This window comes from Elgaria multicarinata, chromosome 2, assembly GCF_023053635.1.
Source record: "Elgaria multicarinata webbii isolate HBS135686 ecotype San Diego chromosome 2, rElgMul1.1.pri, whole genome shotgun sequence".
NCBI classification, from domain to species: domain Eukaryota; kingdom Metazoa; phylum Chordata; class Lepidosauria; order Squamata; family Anguidae; genus Elgaria; species Elgaria multicarinata.
This window is the reverse complement of record NC_086172.1, coordinates 67,527,485-67,547,227: the sequence shown is the minus strand read 5'-3', so window position 1 is coordinate 67,547,227 and position 19,743 is coordinate 67,527,485. Positions and strand designations below refer to the sequence as shown.

Genomic DNA, 19,743 nt, shown 5'->3' with positions numbered 1-19,743 from the left:
AAACTGCTCTCTCACTCCAATATCCTAATATGCAGGCTAAAAATACTAGATACCGACTTTACAGGATTGCAGTGAGAATTAATGGTGTGAGAACAAGAGGTTGAAGCTAAACATATAGAAATATCAAATCAATATATGTTAGAGAACAGTCCAATTAATATAATGTGCATAGTAACATTAAAGTGGGGCAGAATACAGACTGTTAGACTGTGGCCTTAGCTAGACCTAAGGATTATCCCAGGCAAATGGAGGTGTCGTCCCTGTCTGCTCCCAGGATTCCCTGTGTGTAATTTGGATGCACAGGGACGATCCCTGGATATAGGCCTGGTCTAGCTATGGCCTTTGACTGTGAGAAAGGGGTTCAAATGTTTTCCCAGAAGAATTATTGTGAGGGTAAAATGAGGTGTGTGTGTGTGGGAGAACCATGACTACCACCCTGAGCTCCTTCTAGGACAGTGGTTCCCAAAGTGGGCAGTTCTGCCCCCTTGTGGGCGGTGGGATTGCATAGGGGGGCGTTAAGAGAAAAGGGGGCAGCAGGGGGGTGCTAAGAGGCAAAGGAATGGCAGGGCGGCGCTCGAGGTGGTCTTTTCCGTACCAGGTGTTTTGGTTACAGAAGGAAATTTCGCTATCCTGCACTATGAAGAGTGGTTCAGAAGCTCCTGGTTGCATTTCAAACATCATATTTGGAGAAATGTGGTTTTAGTGTGGTCTGCCTACTTCTCTCCAAGCAAAGAAATCAACTCCAGATTACTAAACTCATGTTAAGTGACTTTAAACCAGACATTGGGAAACTGGTATCACTTCATCAAGCCCATCCATCACATTAAGAATTTACAGAATAGTGAGGTACTCTACCCTAGTTACTAAATGTGATATCTAATATTCTTGCTAAATGACTATCAGACTTTGAAAAGATGATATCACTGGATCAAGTTCATCAATTATTTTTAATTGAATAAACTAAAAAATGTAATTGGATTTTGAATAAATATTCAATTAATTGTTACTGTTTTGAGTTTTATTGTTATTATCTTCCTTAGTGGGTCGTTGAAAACTGAATAATGATTTTTATAGGGTAGGGAAGGGGCATGAGTTTGTGGAACCAAGGGGGCTGTTAACATGAAAAAGTTTGGGAACCACTGTTCTAGGGTGAGTGCAACAAGATTAGAGACATAAAGCTTACATATCCCCAATATCTCATCAATCCAGTGATCCAGCCACAATAGTCCTACCATTAGGTGAGTCCAAACCTGTTTTTTTAATTAATTAATTTCTTTTAAGAATCATTGCTATAGAACAGCCTGCTTTAATTGCAGGAAGAAGAGTGGTAGAAAAAACAGATGGCAGCATCACATTAAGTGTTAAGACAAATTAAATTTGTATTTTCAAAATAACTCCTTCCTTTGAGACCGTCCTCCAATTATACTCATTTAGAGATAAGGAGAGAAAGGAATTAAGAAGCTAAAATACACCTGGGTTGTCGCCATTTGCCATACTAATTGCCACACTGGGATAATAAATACATCTCTCAAGCACATTACAAGATGGACTCAGAATTACCTTATGCAGAAAATTAGACTGCAGTGACTATTCAAGCCTCATCATATTGGCATTCTTAATTTCACCTCACAGTTCAGTCTGCATGTCCAACTGGCTGAGCTATGCTGCAATACATTGCTGATTTTAGGGCCAGCTAGAGAGAAGTAGCTTCTAAAACCATATTCAATAGACTGGGTGAATGCAGACAAACATTTACCAAATGGTAATCAGCCACAGTGCACATGTAACCACCTAGTAAACTGGTCAACTTTTATGCCTCACCAACTAGTAACAAGAATCTTACCACTTCCCTGCTTGCTTTGCTAAATGTTACAGGAGGTACTGAAGTATGACAAAATTCTCACCACTTGGCAGAAAAATACAGGCAGTTTACCTAAGCAACTATACACACACTGTGGGGAGCTACCACTTAGGGAAATGGCTGTCTGTATTAATTAATGTTTATCACTTTATTATTTAGCAAAAATAATAGCTGCCAAAACTAAAGAGATAACACTTTTCACTATCACTAGCAGAAACAATGAGCAAATAATCTGAAGGGCTTGTAAGTTTTTATTTTTTTTAATCTTCACTTTTATGTCAATATTATATATCATATAATATTTGAGTATCAAAGATGATTTCATGCTAATTAGCTCAACAAAACTAACAAAGGATGCATGAAAAATATGGGTTCCAATTTCCTGGATTCTTCTTCATCTGATAAATTCATACTGTGCTGACATAAAATACAAAAATGGAACAGAGGAATAGGGAAAAAAGATGGCCTGTTTTCCACCAACTGTAATCCATTATTATGCCAAAGGTTCTTGGAAAGATGTACCAAAAGAGACCCATAAATAGCATCTCCATTCTAAATTCATCCCTAGAACCAGATAGAGCATAGTAACAACTAAAGGTGTGTGTGTTTTGTTTAACCTAATTTTTAAAAGAAGTTTGGGATGTACAGTATATTAAAAACAGTAGGTGCTTTCTACAGCAAATCTCCTGCACAACCTCAACTCAAATTAGACTTTGTATTTCTGGGCGCAAAGATTACTGCAGACGCTGACTGCAGCCAGGAAATCAGAAGACGTTTACTTCTTGGGAGGAGAGCAATGACAAATCTTGATAAAATAGTTAAGAGCAGAGATACCACACTGACAACAAAGGTCCGCATAGTTAAAGCAATGGTATTCCCCGTAGTAACCTATGGCTGCGAGAGCTGGACCATAAGGAAAGCTGAGCGAAGGAAGATAGAGGCTTTTGAACTGTGGTGTTGGAGGAAAATTCTGAGAGTGCCATGGACTGCAAGAAGATCAAACCAGTCCATACTCCAGGAAATAAAGCCAGACTGCTCACTTGAGGGAATGGTATTAAAGGCAAAACTGAAGTACTTTGGCCACATAATGAGAAGACAGGATACCCTGGAGAAGAGGCTGATGCTAGGGAAAGTGGAAGGCAAAAGGAAGAGGGGCCGACCAAGGGCAAGATGGATGGATGATATTCTGGAGGTGACAGACTTGACCTTGGGGGAGCTAGGGGTGGCGACAGCTGACAGAAAGCTCTGGCGTGGGCTGGTCCATGAAGTCATGAAGAGTCAGAAGCGACTGAACGAATAAACAACAAAAAAGAAGAGATGATTCCAATAGACGGTACTTCATTAATATACACAAAATTACACATACAACTTTCTGATTACATTGAACATGTTTGAAGTGTTCTATAACATGAGATACGCATATTTCTCCTGTCTGATGTCATTAACTGTGAGCCAAAACAAAAAAATACTGTTATAGTGTAACACAAGATTTATTTATTTGCATTAATATCCTGCCTTTTTTCCAACAAGCTCAAGGCAGTATGCATGTTTCTTTCCCACAACGCCAATTGCGTCCTCACTATAACCCTGTGAAGTGGGCTAGGTTGAGAAACTATGGCCGTTTCTACACCTGCCTTTTTTCCTGGGATCATCCTGGGATCACCCCTGTGCATACAAATGACACACAGTAGATCCTGGGAGCAGGCAGGGACGATCCCTCCATTTTCCTGGGATAATCCTTAGGTGTAGAAAGTGCCACTGTCTGGCCAAATAAACTTCATGGCTGAATGGGAATTTGAACTTCAGTCTCCCTAGTCCTAGTCTGATGGAGTATTAGACCATACTACATGGGCTCTCACTGTGTCAGACTCATATGGTAGCTAGAATTTATGTTCAGTTTCTGAATAATATAATTTACTTACCCAGTTCAGACAGAGCATTCTAGCTAGGTCAAGAACTAATTAATTAAACAGTTTTAACTGTAAATCACAACTAGAGACTAAGCATTACAGCCACATGTGATGCTAAATTCATTGTTAGCAACTACATCTCTCTGTGTGTGTGTGTGTGTGTGTGTGTGTGTGTGTGTGTGTAATATTTTAAACTAGGCATAGAAGAAGCATTTCGCATTGGTAATGCAAGGAGGGAAGGCATAAATCCTCCTGTCCATGTTATGCAGTTTCAACGAAAAAAACATCTTCTTAATTTGTATGCTGCTTTCCCACTAATGTGCCCAGCACAACAGCAGTACAAACACAGGTATAGTTGCTAACAATGCATTTAGCATTACTTCTAGTTTGCCCCTAAAAGGCAACCCAAAAGTTAAGCACTTTCAAGTCTCATGTGGTGATAAAGAACTCTGTGGGTTTTTTTTATCCATTTCTGGACACAATTCAACATACTTTTGCTTACCTATAAAGCCCTACATGGCTTAGCATCCAGGTACCTGAAGGTATGCCTACTCCTGCATCAACCTACCTATGTACTGAAGTTACCTGCTGATGCCCTCCTTCCACTGCTGTCTGAGATGAGGCAGGTGGCAACCAGGGTGTTATCCTTTTGGTTTCTCAATGCTTCCCCCAAAGTTTCTCCATGCTGTTTTTGATTGCTATTCCATTTTATGATTCTTTTATTGATTTTTTTTTAAAAAAATTATCTGTAACAAACCTGTAAAGTGAAGCTTAATAATAATAATAATAATAATAATTTATTACCCGCCTCTCCCTCTGGATCGAGGCAGGGAACAACACCAAACACAATCTAATACATAAAATTAGTTAAAAGAGCATATAAAACCAATACAATATTAAAATAACAATCACAGTGTCTTAAAATTCTTAGGTTTAAAATTAATCTGGGTAGGCCTGCCAGAAGGGCAGTACAGACACATATTGGTTATTAATTAAAATGTGCTAAAGTCTCTTGCATTGAAATCAATAGGGATTTTGAGTGCTTAATCTCAGCTGGATCAGTATTTATTTATTACATTTCTATACTGTCCAATAGCCGAAGCTCTTTGGGTGGTTCACAATTAAAACCACAAAGTACAGCATAAAAGTTTAAAACTACTACATAAAAGTAAAACCAAAATAAAACCTAGCAGTAATGCAGGAATTTAAAATACAGTAACAGATTAAAACAACAGAACTAAAAGACTAAAATGTCTGGAAAAATAAAAAGGTCTTTTTCTGGCATGTGGAAGAGCACAATGTAGATGCCAGGCAAGCCTCTCTGGGAAGCTCATTTCATAACCAAGGTGCCAAAAGCAAAAAAGGCCCTCTTCTTGGTAAACAGTGGCTTCCCATTAATGTGCATTTTACTATGTACAGCACCATGTACATTGATGGTGCTAAATAAATAAATAATAATACTCTCTGGAAGTGGGGAAACTCGCATTCCAATTAGCACTTCTCTTAAAAGCGGTTTTTTAAGACATAAAATTAATTATTGCTCTGACACAAGTGCAGCCTTCTCACAGGCATATATAAAACCCCAAAACCCTGAGGCAAGCTTTTGATACCTGGGGAGAAAGAATGAAACCAGAGGTGTCTTTCTTGCTGCCTGGTTTTGGCAGAAAGCTTATATTATAAAACAGATAGGGAATGAAGTGTGCAGAGAGAGAAAGACCAAAGAAACCTAACTGATTATATTACACACACACACAATGTACATACATACACAGAGAGGGGGGGGGAGGACTGCTGTTTCATAGTAGTTAGTAACTGAACAACTAAGCATTAAAGTAAATAAAATATAACCCTGAGCTACAAAGTGTTGCTTGGCTCTCAGACTCTTGGCCTCAGATCGGAGGTGAGGAAACTGGTAATCACCCCCATATTTTATATTCAGAATTCTCGGGGCACTAGGAAAGCCTGGTTGGCATCTAGCTTCTGGAGCTGCTTCCATGAGTGTGAGGAGGAGGAGGAGGAGGAGGGCATGGTTCTCCACTCTGCAGTCCTTCCCCCATGCATCCTCAAAATTGCTCTGGACTTTGGAGCAGATTTTCTAGTGGCGCAGGAGGGAGGAGAATGCCCCATCAAGCAGATCTCCACTTTTATGACACTGGATTTCATTCCCTGAAATTATTTCCTCAACCATTGCTCATACCAATTTTCTCTTACCTCATCTTCCAGCAGCCTACTTCTCCATAGTCCTAGTCCTTGCCTACATCCATGTTAACTATTGTTTTGTGACACTGAGCTAAAAAGAATTTATGAGGATATACTCAGTACTACAGAGCTATCTTGCTGTCTTACATGTTCTGAAGCATTAGGTCACGTGTAGACATAATTGACCTGGATATGAAAAAAGTGAATGCAATATTCCCATAGACTACATGTGCAAGGAGCAGCGTGGCCTGTGCAATCTGTGGCCAGTATCCAAGAGGGTGCTTATGCCCCTGCCGATTCTCCTGCACCCTGCAATACTGTTGTGTAAGCTCGTGCAACGGTGATTTAGCACTTCCACAACAACTCAAAACGAGCAGAAATGCTGGTTTCTGGAAGTGTTTCCACTCATTTGGGGGCTTCCTCTAGGAAGTGCTAAATCTCCCTCACATATGTAGTGGGTCCCACTTCTGCAATGAAATCAGCAGGACCCACGACTTGCAGAAAAGAATCGGCAGAGCGGAAGACAATTGGTGGGGGATTGGATACTCCCCTGTATGTAGAGATTTCTCATTTCAGAGGAGTGAACTGGCTAGAGCAGAGGGTGAAGTAAGCAGGCTCTCATGAAGGCATAAAGCAAGCTACTTTGGTTACCTAAGATACAGCCTGCTGCTTGTATTATCCGGGAAGATGCAGATCTACGCAACACATCAGAAACTTCAGCTCTCTAATTGAGGCATGCTTCTCTCTGTTTTTGTGATTTTATCTGGTTTTATAGGGCAGCAATTTATAAAACACAAGCAAAGAGGTTGAGAAAATCTTTGAGCCACAGCAGGTTACTGCTCTAGATTGAAGATGACAAAACTCTTTGGTACCTAACTCTAACTTTAGTAAGCGATTTATCTTATCTCCTAGTGTGTTGCAAAAAACAGGAAATAGCTGATTCTGCCAGTTGATTTCCTAGGAGATTAAAGATTTCTTAGCAAAAACAAAAATAATGCCAACACATATATATTTACACATATTCTAGAGGAAGAGGAGAAAGCTTATTTGAAAACCTAGCATTGATTCATGATGTGCATCAAATTCTTTTAAAAGGAATTATCATAGAAAGAAGTCACTTAACAATGTCAGTGCCTTCGCAAAGTCAGGCAGTACATAATGTGGGGAACGGGAAAAATGCACGTTTAGACAGGAAAAAAGTATAGATTAAAAAATTGCTCTTTGAAGGCAACTTAAATGTCTGTATGTTGACGGGGGGGGATGCTAGGAATTGTAGGATGTTTTTCTATCTAAATATGCATAGGTTTGCACCTTTAGCAGGAAATATTAACAGAAGGCAAGAAAGGAGATAAATTATTTTCTCAGGGCTCATCTACACCAGCAGGGTATTCCACTATGAAAGCGGTATGAAAGCGGTATATAAAAGGCAGGAGCCACACTACTGCTTTATAGCGGTATTGAAGTGCACTGCAGGATCTATGCTACTGCTTTATAGTGGTACTGAAGTGCACTAACAAGTGTTGGGGCCCATGACACATCTACACCAAGCAGGATATACTACTATGAAAGTGGTATAAAAGCAGTATATGGTATGTGTCAATGGGCCCCAACAGTTGTCAGTGCACTTCAATACCATTGTAAAGCATTAGTGTGGCTCCTGCCTTTTATATACCACTTTCATGCTGCTTTCATAGTGCAATATCCTGCTTGTTGTAGATGAGCCCCCAGCTTCCTTAATCAGGAACACAATAGCTATTTTAAATAATATGGAATAACCGCTCACCTAATTAATAGTCATTTAAGTACTATTCTTTTGTCTCCCCGAATTCAGCATAGTCCGCTGCAACTGTTATATTGCAGAGGAACCAATGCATTGGTTTGTTCTGCTATGTCAGGCATTCTTGGAGAAGGAGAAGGTTTGTAATCTTCCTCTAAGAGTACCTGCATTCACAGGGCAGTGCTCCAAAAGAGTGTGGGCACAAGAAATTCCATTTGTTTGCTGTAGAAAAAGAAAAAGCTATGTGTGCCCATTAAACACAACAGTACTTAGATTCACGAAGATGGTACATACAAACCACAGAATAAAACCCATCTTACCTTACTAACAGCCAACCCTCACCTATTCTCTAAAGGTGAGCTTAAACAGGTATTTCCACTTATGCATAAAAAAAAAAAAAAGTCAAGAGATTATCCACTCCTAAACTTCAGGAGCAAGGAATTCCATCTTTCCAGAACTGAGTACTAAAAGCTTTGCTTCTTGAAGGCAATCTAAATGTTTACAATTATTAGTATTTGGAGCAGGGCTTCTTTAGCAGATCTTAATCAATGGAGGGTGGAAGCAGAGAAGATGCTAGCCCAAGTTCCGAACATCCAGATTGCTTGGTGCTTTATTTATTTATTTATTTATTATTTATTTATTTATTACATTTCTATACCGCCCAATAGCCGGAGCTCTCTGGGCGGTTCACAAAAATTAAAACCATTCATAATATAAAACAACAGTATAAAACCATAATATAAAATACAATAAAAAAGCTCAACCAGATAAAAACAGCAGCAATGCAAAATTACAAATTTAAAACACCATGTTAAAATGTATTTATAGATTGTTAAAATGTTGGGAGAATAAAAAGGTCTTCACCTGGCGTCTAAAAGCATATAATGTAGGTGCCAAGCGAACCTCCTTAGGGAGCTCATTCCACAGCCGGGGTGCCACAGCAGAGAAGGCCCTCCTTTAGAAGCTGAAGCCAATATTAACACTGAATCCAGAGAGAAACTGGGAACCAACAAAGTTGTTTTAAAATGATCATATAATGCTTATTGCAACTTATACTCATCAATAGATGGGCAAAGGTATTTTAGAGCAATCAAAGTTTCTGGACCTTCTTCAATATGTAGCACATTACAGTAGCCAAATGATGCCCTTAAATCCATATTTAAGCATCGTAAAACCCAGGCTTCCAAAAAAAATAAAGACCCTTAAAAATAGCCAATAGTCTTTTGAAACACACATCACACCTTAGCTAAGAGTGCATAAAACACTACTAATTTCTGCATAGGGGCACTATAAGCACTGAACTTTTGACCAGTTGCTTTTAAGACAGATATATAAGAACTTTCACAGGCTCAGTTTTGTTACTAGTTCCTCCGAAAGACAGCAATAATCTGAAAGAACCTGAGTTTGCATTAATATAAAAAAAGATTAATGGCTTTGTAGATTATCAACACTCAGTCCTGCGGTGCTTGTGAAATTTTGCATCAGGCACCAGTTAGTATCGATCAACCATTCAATAGAAAGAGATCTCTGTAGAAATGCATACTGATTTCCCACGTGCCCTTTAATTTTTTATTGAGGATGTAAAAACTGTGTGCACCAATATGATGTGATTCCTTTGCTTCTGCAGAAGGAGATTTCATCTCCGTGCTATGAGAAACTCCTCGTACATGAAGGAGCAGGGGAAGAGAAGGAAAAGGACTGAATAGTAACTGCTCTCTAGAAAACTTAAGTAAATCCTAGTGTGCTAGAGCAAGTGTTATAAGACAACTGTTACAAGCAAACCATAGATCCCATGAATTTCACTGCAATCAATGTAAGTCCATGGTCCACCAATCTCAAGAAAGATGGAGATGGCATAGCAGGAGATACTATAGAGGAAATATTTGGAGACCCCTAACTGCTGAAAAAGAGAAGGGAAAGTCAAAAGTCATATAATCAAATTAAGGAAAATGCATTTTATCCCTCAAAAAGTAAAATGAAGGATTGTAGATCTGGCTAAGACCAGCACAATTTATGACATACCAATTTGAACATAGCCCATCATCCGTGTATTGTGGAGAGTCAGTGTTTGAACCCTCCTCTTCAGTTTTTACAGACCTAGGCAGTCAGCAAAAATAGAGAACTTGTTGATCTCATGGGCTGCCATAAAGGGTCAGGCCTTTTGGGGGACTGCCAAAAAAGTTCTCTGGGGAGCGTCAAAAGAAGTAGGGGAGTGCAGTCCATCTGGTTTGCAGGATTTATAAAGACAAAATTGAAAACGGCTTTTTAATTATTTGTTTGTAAAATAAATTTCAGGGGGCTGGGGGAAATTTAGGGGGCAACCCTACCACCCTAGCCCACCCCTCTAGGGGCCAATAAAGGGATGCATTTGGCTTGGTGGGTCACAAGCAATGCATAAGCAGATTATCTGGATAATATGGAGTTTGACTTTAGTTTTATAGATGACAGGTCATTTCTTTCACACATTAAATAATGAATCTATGCAAATCTAAGCATTTATTCTTCCCTCCAAAAGTCTCCTAATTCCTGGACCATTAACTGGATAAAGGATACAGAACATTTATTCCCCCATAGCTCTAACATTAACTAGTGTTAATGAAAGCCAGTGTAGTGTAGAGATAGGCAGCTGTTTGGGGCCAGGGGCACATCTGGCAATTTGAAAAATTGTCCTGAGAACCACCACAAAATGGCTCCCAGGGGAGTTGTGGCAAATGATAAGTAACCTGCCCAAAAAAATGATTACAAGGCAGTACAGAAACCTTTTTCATATCAATCCCAGATGCTGGTAGGGAAAAGTATTAATTTATTTTTTTATGTGAGAGGGGTAGAGCAGCATGGCCCATGCCAAGAGAGAGTCCAAGGGTCCACTGATGCCTGCAGGCATCACACTGTCTACCCCTGTGCTAGAGTGTTGGACTGGGACTCAGGAGATCGGGACTCAGGTCCCCGCTCAGCCATGAACCTCACAGGATGACTTTGGGCCAGTCACTGACTCTCAGCCTAACCTACCTCACAGGGTTGTTGAGAGGGTAAAATGGAGAGGAAGCTCTTGAATTCCACCATGGGCCCCTTGTAGGAACAGGCAGTTTATAAATATAACCAATAAATGAATAAATACACTCACTATTTTCTGCATGTTACAGAATTTCATATCATGCCCCTTCATAATGTGATCTTTCATCCATTGATAAAGGCATTCAGCTGTGAGTTAAGGGGATGGTGAAAATTTTGTGGCGTGTAATAGCACATTCACATGCTGCAATCATTAACTGATGAACATGCATGCATGAACCAGTCCTAATAATGACCTAACCAACAGCTGATCTCTTCACAATTGAAGATTCTATGGAGATAAGCAGTGCTTGTAGCAGTTACTGAATGCCATGTGGCATCTCAGTAAACAAACAGTCATGCCTATGTGGCCTGGATTTTGAGAGCCCTGTGTACAGTTTCAGCACATCATCATTGCTGCAACCAAGAAGAAACCCAACCCATCCAGCCTAGCATGTCCAAATACAAATCTCCAGTGTTTAGTTGCTCACTGCATGCCATGTACAGTTAATGGCAGGCACTCAAGAAGTTTCTGCTGCACTGACCAAGGCAAGAATAAAAATAACATTCCAGAAATGTTCCAGCTCTATAAGAAGAGCCAGACAGGCTACAAGAGATAACAAGCTTCAAATCACACCCAATTTACAAAGTAAAATTAGAAGGCAAATAACACATTGTTAGCTTAATCTATTTAAGTAATAGCCTGATAGCAGAAATTTACATCCCAGTTGTGTAAAGTCTCCCCAAACAGTTGTCTTCCCTCCCTTCAGTCTTCCCTACTACATCTTGATACAGGCTCAAGAAAAACAGCCTACTTACAAAACTGGTTCAGTAAGACATACTCCTAGGTAAGGGCATATAGGATTGCAGCCTTAAAGGTATTTATTATTTATTTATTTTATTACATTTATATACCGCCCCCCAGCCGAAGCTCTCTGGGCGGTTTACAACATGTAAGTTACAACATGTATGACACCAGTAAGCCAAACATCAAAGTAGAACAACACTTTGCTTATTAAATTTGATGGATTAGATTTTAATATTTCTTAAAATTAGAATTTGAAAAACCTTAGTAACTTAGATTTTATGCATATTACTATTACAATTATTTTTTCTTTGGTGCTTAAAAACTAAGTACTATGGCCAGCCTTGTGCTCATCGCTTATTTCTCAGTATTTCTCACTTGTAAAATACAAGTATTAATTGGTTGTTTTTGATCAAATTATTATGCAGCTGTACCAGTCACTATGAGAGTTCTTTCTTAGAATCTCTGATCTAACATAACTTGGATCTAAATTTGCATTTGTATATTCAATGTATGGGTGCAGTAACTGACACTACTCTGATCTGCCCCACCTCATCTGGCTCTGATTTGTAGGCTTCAAGGTTCCAGTAAAACACAGAATAAAATTCCACAAGTCTGCCCATCATGGATATAAGTGATATTCAAGAAATTTAATAGCTATTCCTGGCATCTATTTTGGAACAACAGGGAACGTCCAGTTACATATCTTGTTTAAAGTGTAATAAAGTGTAATAAATCTTGTTTAAAGTGTAAAGACAAAATTGAGTTTTTTTAATAGTAGTTATGGGTTTAAGCAGCACAGGGAATGCCCGCTCCAAACTGAAGAAAATGTATAGATCAGACAGCAAAGAACTCTCATTCCTACATTTACTATCCCATAAAGCCATAATCCAGTTAAACAAGTAGTCTTGTCTCCTACACAGAGATGTTCTTGGGCTAACCACATTTGACCAGAATAAAAAACCAAATTAAATAAAAACAGGTGGCCAGTTGATAATATTCAAATGGTTAGTTAACAAACATGCCAATCCCGGGGGTTTTTAGCCGCAATTAATAAACCGGAACATTAAGGCTCGGGCCAGCATTTAATTAAGTCAGCTATATCAACATTTCTAAAACAACACACACTATGAAGTTTCTGTTCTATGGCACTAGCCTGGGATTTCTGGTCGTTGTTGATGGGAGAGAAAGTTAAGGCATACACTTTAGCAAGATTAGGCAAACTGGCGCCTTCCAGATTTTTGACTACAATTCCCACAAGCCCCGGCCAGCATGGCCAATAATCAGGGATTATAGGAGCTTTAGCTCAAAACATCTGGGGGCGCTAGGTTACTCTTGCCTTATAGCATAAAGGAACAGACCCATCATCGAATAGAAAACCAGATCTTTTTGCTCCAAAAGTAGCAGAAGTACTATCTGGCAAACAGTAGGAAGTGTCCATCAAACATGACTGTACTACTATTAGGGCTTTTTCCTGCTGGGGTTTACACTGCTACCCTACAATCTAATAAGATCCCATTCAACAAGAAGTATCTTTAGTTGCTTAATGGTTATCTGAAATGTCAGGGGATGTTTCATTGAAACAGTCAGTTCAACCCTTTTCAAAAATAACCGCATGATTTCTTGCAGGGGATAAATATATTGCATACATTAGGGTGACCATATGAAAAGGAGGACAGGACTCCTGTATCTTTAACAGTTGTATTGAAGAGGGAAATTCAGCAGGTGTCATTTGTATATATGGAGAACCTGGTGAAATTTCTTCTTCACCTCAACAGTTAAAGCTGCAGGTGCCCTGCCCTCTTTTAAATCTGGTCACCCTAGTTCCTGCACCTTTAACTGTTGTGATGAAGAGGGAATTTCATCAGGTTCTCCATATATACAAATGACACCTGCTGAAATTCCCTCTTCAATACAACTGTTAAAGATACAGGAGCCCTGTCCTCCTTTTCATATGGTCACCCTGGCATACATACACACACGCATACTCCTCCATTTACCCTCAGAAAGGAACAAGTGGGTTATTATTACATCTATAGTAAAGCTAGCCAACATACTATTGGATCAAATGTGTTTAATTAATGCAAGCCTGTCGGCAGAAGAGGCACCACGCGTCGCTTGTTCTCACACATCAAGGACAGAGCATTAAAAGAGTGTATTGTTGTGACACAGGCATTGGTAAAAGGTCTAAACAGCTGGGAGCCTAGCTTGGATCAGAGAAGAGTTATAAAACAGAGACACATGATAGTGCAGCTGTTTCCAAACTATGCTATCAGGACTCTGCTGGGAAAGCAAAAGGACTAGAATAAAAATGCCGGGGGTGGGGTGGGGGGAACAGTGTAATTGCTGTGACTGCCCAGGTCACTGTCAGCTAATGTTAGGTTAATGCCAATTCCATCAGACTACAACAAAAACTGCATGACCAAACAACAGAAACGATTCTGTGCATGCTGTATGCATGCAAGTAGCACCTTTGAATATTGTTTATACTCCAGAGCCTAGTTCCCCTCTCTCTGTGTATACTGTATTCTATTTTTCAGTAAACTGTACATTGCTCCCGTCTTTCAAAATGCATGCCTAGATACTTTTAGCACTGCACTAAAAAGAACTAACACTACTAGAACATATGGAACTATGGATCTGCACATTCTGGTGGAACTCACTTTGGATCAGTAACTATCAACAGGTAGACAGAGATGAAATGCTTCAAGTTGCCTTTAAAATTTCACCTAAAGTAGACTTTGAAGTGAATTTGGAGGTTCCTACTAAAGTATGTATATGTGACGATTTTTGAGAGGAGCCTAAAAACATTTGGTTAACACTAGTGAAATTTCTCAAAGCTCACACATGCACGCACACCTAAATTTCTCACATAGAGAGACATATATATTATAATGTGCCCTCTAGATGTGGAGAGACATCATGGGTTTAAATCACAAAGAGTGAAATGTAACAATTCTTGATTCAAAATACCATGGCTCTGATTATAGGGTTCTGGGGCAGAAGTATGATCAAGAACTCCTTAAAATAAGAGGAAGACACACACCAGTTCTAGATATAACTACTGTTTCTAAGACGTTGCAGATTTTAGCCGTATGCAATGCAATCCTATGCATGTCTGCCTACTCAGAAGTAAACTCAATGGAGTTCTATGAGACTTATTCCCAGCAAAGTGTGTACAAGATTGCAGCCTCAGTCATAAGTTCCACTACTGATTAACATCAATACATGAAATTAATTAAAAGAGAGTGAAATGAAGACTGAAAATAGGAGCAGCTGAAACCCATGAAAATATGATTTACTTAACCTTGCTCCATCTCCACACTTTTTTCTTTTCAAAACGAGAAAGAAAACCAAAGAAAAGTATATGCATCAGCAAGACAGTGTCCAAAAAAATTAGATTTCCATGGTAACAAGCTATAGCCTAGGTAACAAAAGGCCTGTTAATGGTTTTGAGCCAGTTATGTTTAGGTCCACCTGATTTTAGTATCAGGTGGCCCTAAACATAAGCTCTCACCTTCAGCCTCGAAGACAACAGGTTAGATCAGGTATCAACTCTACAGATCTTGGAAAACACAAAGATTTGAAGGCCTGTCCATAATTTGAGCTAAACTAAAAAGACATTGACTAGATTATAGCACAGATAGCTCATGCTTTTGTAATTAGGAGCTGTAGGATATTGCTGGCTAATAATACTTAGTCTTTATATAGAAATATAGCAAGTATTTCAAATGCTTTTTATATATCGGACCAGTTCACAGGTAAATTTTTGGGCTCACACAAACCCTTCCCATTTCTCCACATTCATTCTGATTAACATATTCACTTCTATTCAGCACAAGGCATAGGTTGCCATTACATCTGTCAAACTATGGTTTCCAATCCTGGTTTGGAGGCCAAAAGTAACCAGTCATTTGAGAGTTCATGAAGTAATGTACTACACAGGAAAGTAAATGTGAATTGGAACACATGGGGAGGGGGGTCATAAGCCAAAGGCTCATAGAATAGTAGAGTTGGAAGGGGCCTATAAGGCCATCAAGTCCAACCCCCTGCTCACTCTACCAAGGATCTCAGTACCTTACAACAACCCTATGAAGTAGCCGAGTATTATCATTCTCACATTGCTCACGGGTAGGGACTAAGGCGGGGAGAATAGCAACTTGCTTTAAGTCTCAAAATAAGTTCATAAGTGAGATGAGATTTAAACCAGGGATTTGCTTGTGCTGTTAGCCATCAACCTGTGAGAAATCTGTAAATGTCCATTGAACGAATGAATGACAGGCATGGATTTTTTTACAAATTAACTATAGGAGACAGAGGCAAGCCCCTTGTTTACTTCTTTTGTCAAACATGGTTTTATTTAAGCCACTTCATCAACAAAGATTCAGGCAAGAGAGATGGAATGATCTGCCAAAGTGATATTTCAGCAAAGTAAAAATTGCTTAACCCAGCAATTTCCAACATCATGAGAAGCTTATATGTATAACCATGCCTGTATTGGATTCTGGGTGCACCATAGCACAAGGAGCCTCTGATTTTCCACAGCATAAGGCTGATATTCCAACCAAAACAATTATTCTATGGGTTGATTCTTAGCAAAATATTTGTGAACCAATTATTTTACCTTTGCCATTTAGTTTCCATGCTAATCAGTCACAGGTGCATATATACTGAGCAGAACACAGAACAGAATATGTTCATGTTTAGGAGATATTACTCCCTTTCATATATTTTTGTCCCCAAGCCAGTTAATATGCAGGCACGTAGTGGTACACAAACTTAGAGTTTTAAGTTATTGGGATATAAAAGTAAGTCATGTACAATGCACCCAAACCACACCACATCAAATGTTCCCTTCAGTTATGAACTCATTTGCAGTTGTATATGTGGAGACTTGGTACTGCAACAGCTGGATCTCAACACCTGATCCCTGCTTTTATGAAAGTGTATGCCCAAACATCGGAATGACATGCATCATTTAAAATGACAATAGCGTCCTGAGAGCACCCCCACAGCATCTATTTTTTATTAAACAGAAATAGAAGCTAGCTAATTTTGGAAACATTTTATGTAAGGCTTTCTTCCTCTCTTAAAGTATTGGAGAGACAGGAATAAAAGGTTAAATATACACTCTTTGTCCCAAATAAGTTTTTTTTCTGTCAACTTATACAATATAGTAACTGGTAAATTACCTATCCAGTCGCTTCTCTTTACTGATTGCTATAGAATGTAGTAGAGATTCTTAAATGGAACCTATATTTCAGCAGTGAGAAGCTATATTTCTTTCCTGGCCAGCTAAGAAAACCATTCTCTCCATGTTTTCTAGTTGAATGCACTAAACATGGGTCCAGATTTCACCAGGCCCTTGACCCAGTTGCAGCTGACAGCCTATTTACATTTATATATTCTTACATTAAGGCAAACATCATTCAGTGTCAAAACATGATTAAAAGAAGCACAGGGAAATCAAATGCAGAAGGCTAAAGGGATCAATATCATCACCATTAATAACAACAATGCTCTATAGCTGCACTCTTTGGGGCAATCTATAAGCCAGATCCCTCACAACAGTAGCAGATAGTAGCGGCATGGTTCCCGGGAAAGTGGCGTTCCAATTTCCCAAACTGAATTAAGCCCATATTGATTTTAGCAGCCAGAAGCCTCGAAAACATCCAAAAATCTCAGCCTTACCTGTTTCAATAAAAACTTGTCTTCAGCATTAATTTTGAGAGAAATGGCCAGGTGGATGGCAGACAGCACCACTCCGCTGATAACCGCAGCCCTCATCCTAACTGGCAGCAGGGTGTAGATGCTGTAGATGAAAAAGACAGTCCACCAGATGCCCTCCGAGGCACTCCTGGGCTGCATCAGCAAACAGCCGACCACTTGCACAGCCAATACCACCAGAATGACAGAGTAGCACATGAGCCACATGTGGTCCTGGTGGAAATCATTGCGATTGCAGACAGCACCCAGGATTACCATCCCCAGGATGGCCAGGGACAGCACCACCACATAGGGTACCTGGTAGTGGCCGTGAACCGTGTGGAAGAGCAGCATGACCAGACATACCAAAACTAACACCGCCATCAGCATGGTCAGGCTGCTCTGGTTGAGACGGAAGAAATAGCGCTGGTAGAGGTGCTCCAGCTTCTCCGACTGGAACTTCTTCGACCTGAAGATCTGCAGCAGGCTACCACAGCAGCTGCCCATGGAGAAGACCATCTCAGACCCCCCTTCATCATCCAGCTGGTCCTCCTCCTCTGCCAGCTCATCGATCTTGGCCTTGATCCGCTTCTCCTCTAGCCCCAGTTCCACGGAGCGTGGACGCACCTCACCCTGCTCCCCACCATAGCGCCTAGGACTGGTGGCAAGGGAGGGGTTTCCTGTGTGGCTCTTGTCACCCCCATGATCCTGCCAAGCAGACTTGGACCTGAAGCTCATCATCCTGCAGCCACTTACCCCATGGTTCCTGCTGCTTGGCAGCTCATACTCTTCCTCACTCCTCCACCTGCTTGCCATACGGGATGATTTCTTGACCGAGGCCCTGGTAGGGAGAGGGTAGGAATAGCCATTAGCTCTGGATTCAGCTTCTCCCCAGGCAGAGCGATGTTGTTCTGTACCTCCACCTCTGGGCGCAGCAGGGGCCCCAAACCCCGGAGGGCTCACACTGTTAGAGCGGGACATGCCCTGCCAGGGCAGAATAGAAGAAGGAGGGATCGTAGAATAAGTTATAAAGGAGTGGAAGGGAGAGAATCAACCACATGAAATTCCACTCATGGCAAGGAAGAACCAACTCTTTCAAGCAGCTTCTCTCCCCCTATGGCAAGGACCGCAGCAGGGGTGTGTGGAGATATAAAATTTCAAGTACTTTTGACACGTCAGTCCTGGCTGAATCCAAATAAAACAAAGTTCCCAGTGATAAAGGAATTCAAATCCTTCTTAGAAGCCAGCTGGACAGCCATATAGGCCCCCTTCCCTCCAGAGGCTGGGAATAAGTTGAGTCTTTCTGCATCCAGGATTTAAATAACTCCACACAGAGCTAGGAGGGACGCTCCCCTCCCTACAGAAGGTTGCTCCTCTGGGGAAGATGCTTGTTCTGTCATTCTCTCTCTCAAGTCCCCAGTGCTTTGGCCAATTGCTGGCGCATCAATAACTGAGAACCACAATACTGGCATGCATAGAAAGCAAAGGAGGAAAAGGCACCTGGGTTATTATTTTTCTTCCTCCCACTTCTTAAGCCAAGATCATCATCCAGTCAGAATGCAACTTTGTAAACATCATCAATAAAAGCCACCACGTTAGTCTCTCTGTGTGGTCAGGGCGATCCTCCCACTGCAAGAGGATCTGGCTGTGAGAAAGGTACTAAAGAGGCAGCATATTTCAATCGCTGATAATGCTCTCCAGGAAGCAGAGCAAAACCACCCAGAATCGTCATTCTTAATTTTGCCCCAGGGGGCAACTGCCTATTTGTTGGTCATCTGCAGAGATGTTGCAGGGGACAAGCACAGCGGCCGCGCTGGAGGCATTTGGAAGCCAGCTGGGTCATTGTTTGATCCCCCTCTGATTTCGAGAAGGTGCCCCTTACAGAATGGTTGGGAGAACCACGAACGAACAAACCGCCCGAAAGCCCCTTTCGCCTGGCTCTTCCTTTTCAAGGCGAGAACGGCATTGCTGCGGCGGGGAACGGGAAAAAGAAGAGTAACAAATCCCGGAGCCTCGACTGAAAAGCATTTATTGGAAGCTCTCGACTCAGATCAGAGACCGGAGCGGCCGAGGCATCCTTTTCCCTGCTCGGAGGAGCCAAATAGGTGGGATTGCTGAGGCTGCTGGGCCGGCAATGCTGCTTGCCCTTGGCATGGAGCGTTAACCAAAAAATAGATGGATTATTAACCCATCAATCAATCAGTGGAGCGATTCAAACGAAGGACGGACGGCGGGGAAGAGAGAGCGGCTGGCAGGGCGGAAGAGGAGAGATTCCCCGCTCCTAGAGCATCTCTCCAGAGAGCAAACAGATCCGTGAGGTGTTCTCCGCCAAACCGCCGACGTCGCGCTGCTGCCTCCGTGCGAGGATGCGCGGTCTCCACTGCAGGGAGCAGCAGCCACAGCCGGCTCTCTCTGGCTGAAGCAGCGAGGCAAA

At 40.9% G+C, this 19,743-nt stretch overlaps 1 protein-coding gene across 1 annotated transcript in view; it reads right to left on the bottom strand.

Annotated features, from left to right (window-relative positions):
• Positions 1-18,694, bottom strand: part of ADCY5 (adenylate cyclase 5) — a 240,623-nt gene extending 221,929 nt beyond the window's left edge. The window contains exon 1 of the mRNA XM_063116673.1: positions 17,295-18,694. Within this exon, the coding sequence (XP_062972743.1) occupies positions 17,295-18,290 (996 nt within the window). The 5' untranslated portion in view covers positions 18,291-18,694. The remainder of the gene's footprint in view (positions 1-17,294) is intronic.
• Between the last annotated feature and the right edge of the window lie 1,049 nt (positions 18,695-19,743).